This window comes from Oncorhynchus clarkii, unplaced genomic scaffold (assembly GCF_045791955.1).
Source record: "Oncorhynchus clarkii lewisi isolate Uvic-CL-2024 unplaced genomic scaffold, UVic_Ocla_1.0 unplaced_contig_2964_pilon_pilon, whole genome shotgun sequence".
Lineage (NCBI taxonomy): Eukaryota > Metazoa > Chordata > Actinopteri > Salmoniformes > Salmonidae > Oncorhynchus > Oncorhynchus clarkii.
The window spans coordinates 26,019-32,500 of record NW_027261014.1 but is presented as its reverse complement, the minus strand read 5'-3'; the positions used below and the strand labels follow the sequence as shown (position 1 = coordinate 32,500).

General features: G+C 46.6%; 1 protein-coding gene across 1 annotated transcript in view; it reads left to right on the top strand.

Moving 5' to 3' along the window:
• Positions 1–5,673, top strand: part of LOC139403208 (copine-5-like) — a 78,851-nt gene extending 73,178 nt beyond the window's left edge. The window contains exons 4-6 of the mRNA XM_071146921.1: positions 301–404; positions 3,511–3,550; positions 5,593–5,673. Coding sequence (XP_071003022.1) covers positions 301–404; positions 3,511–3,550; positions 5,593–5,673 — 225 coding nt within the window. The remainder of the gene's footprint in view (positions 1–300; positions 405–3,510; positions 3,551–5,592) is intronic.
• The last annotated feature ends 809 nt before the right edge of the window (positions 5,674–6,482 follow it).

The window sequence follows — 6,482 nt, the reverse complement described above, 5'->3', positions numbered from 1 at the left end:
GAGAGGAGAGAGAGGTTAGGAGACAGCAGATGAGAGGGGTGGAGAGAGGAGAGGAGAAGATGAGAGAGAGGAGAAGAAGGAGAGAGGAGAGGAGAGAGAGGGGAGATAGCAGAGGAGAGGAGAGAGAGAAGATAAGAAAGAGGAGAGAGGAAAGTGAGGAGAGAATAGGAGAGAGAGAGAGGAATAAAAAAGTTGGGCTGCTTTCTTACAAACTGCATAAAATATTATGATTATTTTTGTCACAACTCTCTCTCTCCATATCTCTCTTTCCCCCTTCCCTCTCTATCTGTCCTCTTCTAGTTTGGGAGAACGGAGGTGATTGACAACACTCTAAACCCAGACTTTGTCAGGAAGTACATCCTGGACTACTTCTTTGAGGAGAAGCAGAATCTACGCTTTGACGTGTGAGTAGTTATTCTCTTTGATCTGGTCCTTGGAGGACTCACCAGGCAGACAGGTAGGGAGGGTGTGTGAGTTTTTACATGTGATGTGCCGTTTCTTCCCAATCCAACCTTCCTTTCCTTCCTTCTCTCTCTCCTTCTGCCTTCTTTCTCTTTCCCTTCATCTCTCTCCTACTTCCTCTCTTCCTACTATCCTTCTCTCTCCCGTACTTCCTCTCTTCCTACTATCCTTCATCTCTCCCCTACTTCCTCTCTTCCTACTATCCTTCTCTCTCCCGTACTTCCTCTCTTCCTACTATCCTTCATCTCTCCCCTACTTCCTCTCTTCCTACTATCCTTCTCTCTCCCCTACTTCCTCTCTTCCTACTATCCTTCTCTCTCTCCTACTTCCTCTCTTCCTACTATCCTTCTCTCTCCCCTACTTCCTCTCTTCCTACTATCCTTCATCTCTCCCCTACTTCCTCTCTTCCTACTATCCTTCTCTCTCTCCTACTTCCTCTCTTCCTACTATCCTTCATCTCTCTCCTACTTCCTCTCTTCCTACTATCCTTCATCTCTCCCCTACTTCCTCTCTTCCTACTATCCTTCTCTCTCTCCTACTTCCTCTCTTCCTACTATCCTTCTCTCTCCGCCACTTCCTCTCTTCCTACTATCCTTCATCTCTCCCCTACTTCCTCTCTTCCTACTATCCTTCTCTCTCTCCTACTTCCTCTCTTCCTACTATCCTTCATCTCTCCCCTACTTCCTCTCTTCCTACTATCCTTCTCTCTCCCCTACTTCCTCTCTTCCTACTATCCTTCATCTCTCTCCTACTTCCTCTCTTCCTACTATCCTTCATCTCTCCCCTACTTCCTCTCTTCTTACTATCCTTCTCTCTCTCCTACTTCCTCTCTTCCTACTATCCTTCATCTCTCCCCTACTTCCTCTCTTCTTACTATCCTTCTCTCTCCCTTCTTGCCCGCTTTTCTCCCTTTCCTCCACCATCTCTCCCCTACTTCCTCTCTTCCTACTATCCTTCTCTCTCTCCCTTCTTGCCCTCTTTTCTCCCTTTCCTCCACCATCTCTCCCCTACTTCCTCTCTTCTTACTATCCTTCTCTCTCTCCCTTCTTGCCCTCTTTTCTCCCTTTCCTCCACCACCTCTCTCCTGTGTAATAAATAATCAATCGTCATTCTCCTCTGTCTTGATTGTCATGTGTTGTTGAGATTAGGGGGAAAAGATTTATCAATATTTTATATGATGGTTTTATCCTCATTCTCCATACTGCCTGAAGTCCCAGCAGAGTCCCATAATAATTACAGTCCTCCCTCCCTCTCCCTCCTCCATCCTACCTACTATATCCTCTTTCCCTCATCGCTCCTCCATCCTACCTACTATATCCTCTTTCCCTCCTCCCTCCTCCTCCATCCTACCTACTATATCCTCTTTCCCTCATCCCTCCTCCATCCTACCTACTATATCCTCTTTCCCTCCTCCTCCCTCCTCCATCCTACCTTCTATATCATCTTTCCCTCCTCCCTCCTCCATCCTACCTTCTATATCCTCTTTCCCTCCTCCATCCTACCTACTATATCCTCTTTCCCTCCTCCCTCCTCCATCCTACCGTCTATATCCTCTTTCCCTCTTCCTCCCTCCTCCATCCTACCTACTATATCCTCTTTCCCTCCTCCCCCCTCCTCCATCCTACCTTCTATATCATATTTCCCTCCTCCCTCCTCCATCCTACCTTCTATATCCTCTTTCCCTCCTCCTCCATCCTACCTACTATATCCTCTTTCCCTCCTCCTCCCTCCTCCATCCTACCTTCTATATCATCTTTCCCTCATCCCTCCTCCATCCTACCTACTATATCCTCTTTCCCTCCTCCATCCTACCTTCTATATCATCTTTCCCTCATCCCTCCTCCATCCTACCTACTATATCCTCTTTCCCTCCTCCATCCTACCTTCTATATCATCTTTCCCTCATCCCTCCTCCATCCTACCTACTATATCCTCTTTCCCTCCTCCTCCCTCCTCCATCCGACCTTCTATATCATCTTTCCCTCATCCCTCCTCCATCCTACCTACTATATCCTCTTTCCCTCCTCCTCCCTCCTCCATCCTACCTTCTATATCATCTTTCCCTCCTCCCTACTCCATCCTACCTACTATATCAGTCCTTATCAGTCCTCTGTAGCCCAGTCATCAGTCCTCTGTAGCTCAGTCATCAGTCCTCTGTAGCTCAGTCATCAGTCCTCTGTAGCTCAGTCATCAGTCCTCTGTAGCTCTGTAGCTCTGTCATCAGTCCTCTGTAGCTCTGTCATCAGTCCTCTGTAGCTCTGTCATCAGTCCTCTGTAGCTCTGTCATCTGTCTTCTGTAGCTCTGTCATCAGTCCTCTGTAGCTCTGTCATCAGTCCTCTGTAGCTCTGTCATCAGTCCTCTGTAGCTCAGTCATCAGTCCTCTGTAGCTCAGTCATCAGTCCTCTGTAGCTCAGTCATCAGTCCTCTGTAGCTCTGTCATCAGTCCTCTGTAGCTCTGTGCTCAGTCCTCTGTATCTCTGTCATCAGTCCTCTGTAGCTCTGTAGCTCTGTCATCAGTCCTCTATAGCTCAGTCATCAGTCCTCTGCTGAACGTGTCAGTAGGATATACTGTGACTTAATTTATTTTGGGTCCTTTACATATATAGTAACTCAGTCAGGGAATTGGGGGATGAGGATGGGTGGGCAGTGGACGCATTCAAGTTGAATTACTTTTAGTTAAAGTTTATCACCGGCAGCAGCTGCTACGACACATTGTTTAAAACGTGATTGTTTCTAAAGTGAATGAGTGAGTGACAGCAGGGGAGTCTTGGACAACAGTGAAAGGAAAATAGACTTCATTCATGAAGTGTAGAAGGATTAAGTGAAATAAGTGGTTTTACCGGTTAACAATTTGTCATTTCAAGTTAATATAAATTGATTTTGAGTGGCTTTCTGTTTGTCCGAATGTCATTGTATGAGGAATGATATCAAACCACTTTGGTTCTATTTGTTAATGTTCAAACCCCAGCCAGTTTAGACACAAATAGTTCTCTCTCCGGCTCCTGTCAGCTCTTGCCTCTTTCATGTGTGTTTCTTTCTGATTTCAGATACGACATCGATTCCAAAAGTCCAGATCTGGCGAAGCATGTAAGTGAGAAAAAGTTATCATGCCTTATAGTTGCTTGTTTTTTACTTTTCAAATCTATCCTCTATGAATGGAAACTTTTGTTTTTTAAAATGGGAACTTTTATTTTGAAATGCATCCCATTCCTTATTTTTGTTTTATGCTAATCAAAATCCATGTGGTCGCAAAGCTGAAATAGTACATCATAGTGCCTTACCTCCCATAGTGTCACAATGTGGCCTTGCTGTCTGTCCGTGCGCATTTATAAATAAATATAACATATTACTTTATGTATTGATAGTGAGTAGCTTTCATAATAATCCAAATCCATATATTTTGTTGTGCGTAGTTATGATTTAATGAAGCATTGTAATTTGTCACACCATTATCAAAGCTTGTCAAACCCGTTTTTCCGAACCCCTCTAGGCATGATTTATTGTACTCCCATGCTATTAGCAATGTACTCACTAGTAATGATGACCAATGGATGGTACAGTGAAAGGTTTGATAAAAGCGACCCATTGCTCACACATACACAATAATTAATTATATGTGCAGCTAGCAGTTTGCATAATACTAGAATATTCATCATTCTTTCCACATTTGTCATGACTATATTTTCTTGTTTTGTACTCGCTTTTGTGTTAATAGCTCTCTCCTCTCACACAAAAAAACACTTACCTCTTCATCTCTTTATTTCTCTACCACCCTCTTCTCCACTTCTCTCCCTCTCTCCTGTTTTCTCTTGCCCTTGTTTTGATGATGGTGTTGTATGGTTTGAGTCTTGTGCCTACATGATATGCTCTGTTGTTGTTGTTGTCTATGCTGCTGCCTGGTGTACCCCTCGTCCTCTTCCTCCTCCTCCTCTTCCTCCCTGGAAGCCCTCCGACATTGACGTACGTGTTTGACTCCTCTGACAAACTTTTTGCTAATAACAACGCCTATAACAAGGCTTATAACACACTGCTTAGCTCCATCCTAACCTCACCAACTGTCCTTGTTACCCCGTCTACCCCATCTCTCCCCTGAACCCCCTCTATCCTTCCTCCCCCATCTCTCCCCTGAACCCCCTCTATCCTTCCTCTCCCTCCTTTCTCCCCAATCTCTCCCCTGAACCCCCACTATCCTTCCTCTCCCTCCTTTCTCCCCCATCTCTCCCCTGAACCCCCACTATCCTTCCTCTCCCTCCTTTCTCCCCCATCTCTCCCCTGAACCCCCACTATCCTTCCTCCCCCATCTCTCCCCTGAACCCCCTCTATCCTTCCTCCCCCATCTCTCCCCTGAACCCCCTCTATCCTTCCTCCCCCATCTCTCCCCTGAACCCCCTCTATCCTTCCTCTCCCTCCTTTCTCCCCCATCTCGCCCCTGAACCCCCTCTATCCTTCCTCCCCCATCTCTCCCCTGAACCCCCTCTATCCTTCCTCTCCCTCCTTTCTCCCCCATCTCTCCCCTGAACCCCCTCTATCCTCCTTTCTCCCCCATATCTCCCTTGAACCCCCTCTATCCTTCCTCTCCCTCCTTTCTCCCCCATCTCTCCCCTGAACCCCCTCTATCCTTCCTCTCCCTCCTTTCTCCCCTGAACCCCCTCTATCCTTCCTCTCCCTCCTTTCTCCCCTGAACCCCCTCTATCCTTCCTCTCCCTCCTTTCTCCCCCATCTCTCCCCTGAACCCCCTCTATCCTTCCTCTCCCTCCTTTCTCCCCCATCTCTTCCCTGAACCCCCTCTATCCTTTCTCCCCCGTCTCTCCCCTGAACCCCCTCTATCCTTCCTCTCCCTTCTTTCTCCCCCATCTCTCCCCTGAACCCCCTCTATCCTTTCTCCCCCATCTCTCCCCTGAACCCCCTCTATCCTCCCCCGTCTCTCCCCTGAACCCCGTCTATCCTTCCTCTCCCTCCTTTCTCCCCCGTCTCTCCCCTGAACCCCCTCTATCCTCCCCCGTCTCTCCCCTGAACCCCCTCTATCCTCCTCCGTCTCTCCCTGCTCACTGTTTCCCCATTAACACCCCCTTCCCCGTCACGCCTCCTCACTCCTCTGTCTTTCCCGCCACCCCCTGTCCCTCCAGCAGGACTTCTTGGGGCAGGTGTTCTGTACTCTGGGAGAGATCGTAGGATCCCCCGCCAGTCGACTGGAGAAACCCCTGGGGTGAGTAGTGCTATCTTTGGTTGATTGGTTGATTGGTTGATTGGTTGATTGGTTGATTGATTGGTTGGCCTGTGTGTGTGAGTAGAATTGGTTTTAAACTGAGACTTATGACGTTACCACGAGCATCAGAATGAACCGCAGAAGTTGCAGATGAACAAGATGCAAGATGATGCACTCACAGAGGATTTGAGCATGTACATGGCTGTGCTTCAATCTGCTGCAGTGTGATAGCTATGAGACCAAAAGAGAAGTTTAACCTCGCACTTAGTCTTTTTTATTATAATATATTTTCTTAGGGGGTGGATCAGCTTTAATATTGAGGATAGATTGTTGCTTCCATCAATGTACAGTGCCTTGCGAAAGTATTCGGCCCCCTTGAACTTTGCGACCTTTTGCCACATTTCAGGCTTCAAACATAAAGATATAAAACTGTATTTTTTTGTGAAGAATCAACAACAAGTGGGACACAATCATGAAGTGGAACGACATTTATTGGATATTTCAAACTTTTTTAACAAATCAAAAACTGAAGAATTGGGCGTGCAAAATTATTCAGCCCACTTAAGTTAATACTTTGTAGCGCCACCTTTTGCTGCGATTACAGCTGTAAGTCGCTTGGGGTATGTCTCTATCAGTTTTGCACATCGAGAGACTGACATTTTTTCCCATTCCTCCTTGCAAAACAGCTCGAGCTCAGTGAGGTTGGATGGAGAGCATTTGTGAACAGCAGTTTTCAGTTCTTTCCACAGATTCTCGATTGGATTCAGGTCTGGACTTTGACTTGGCCATTCTAACACCTGGATATGTTTATTT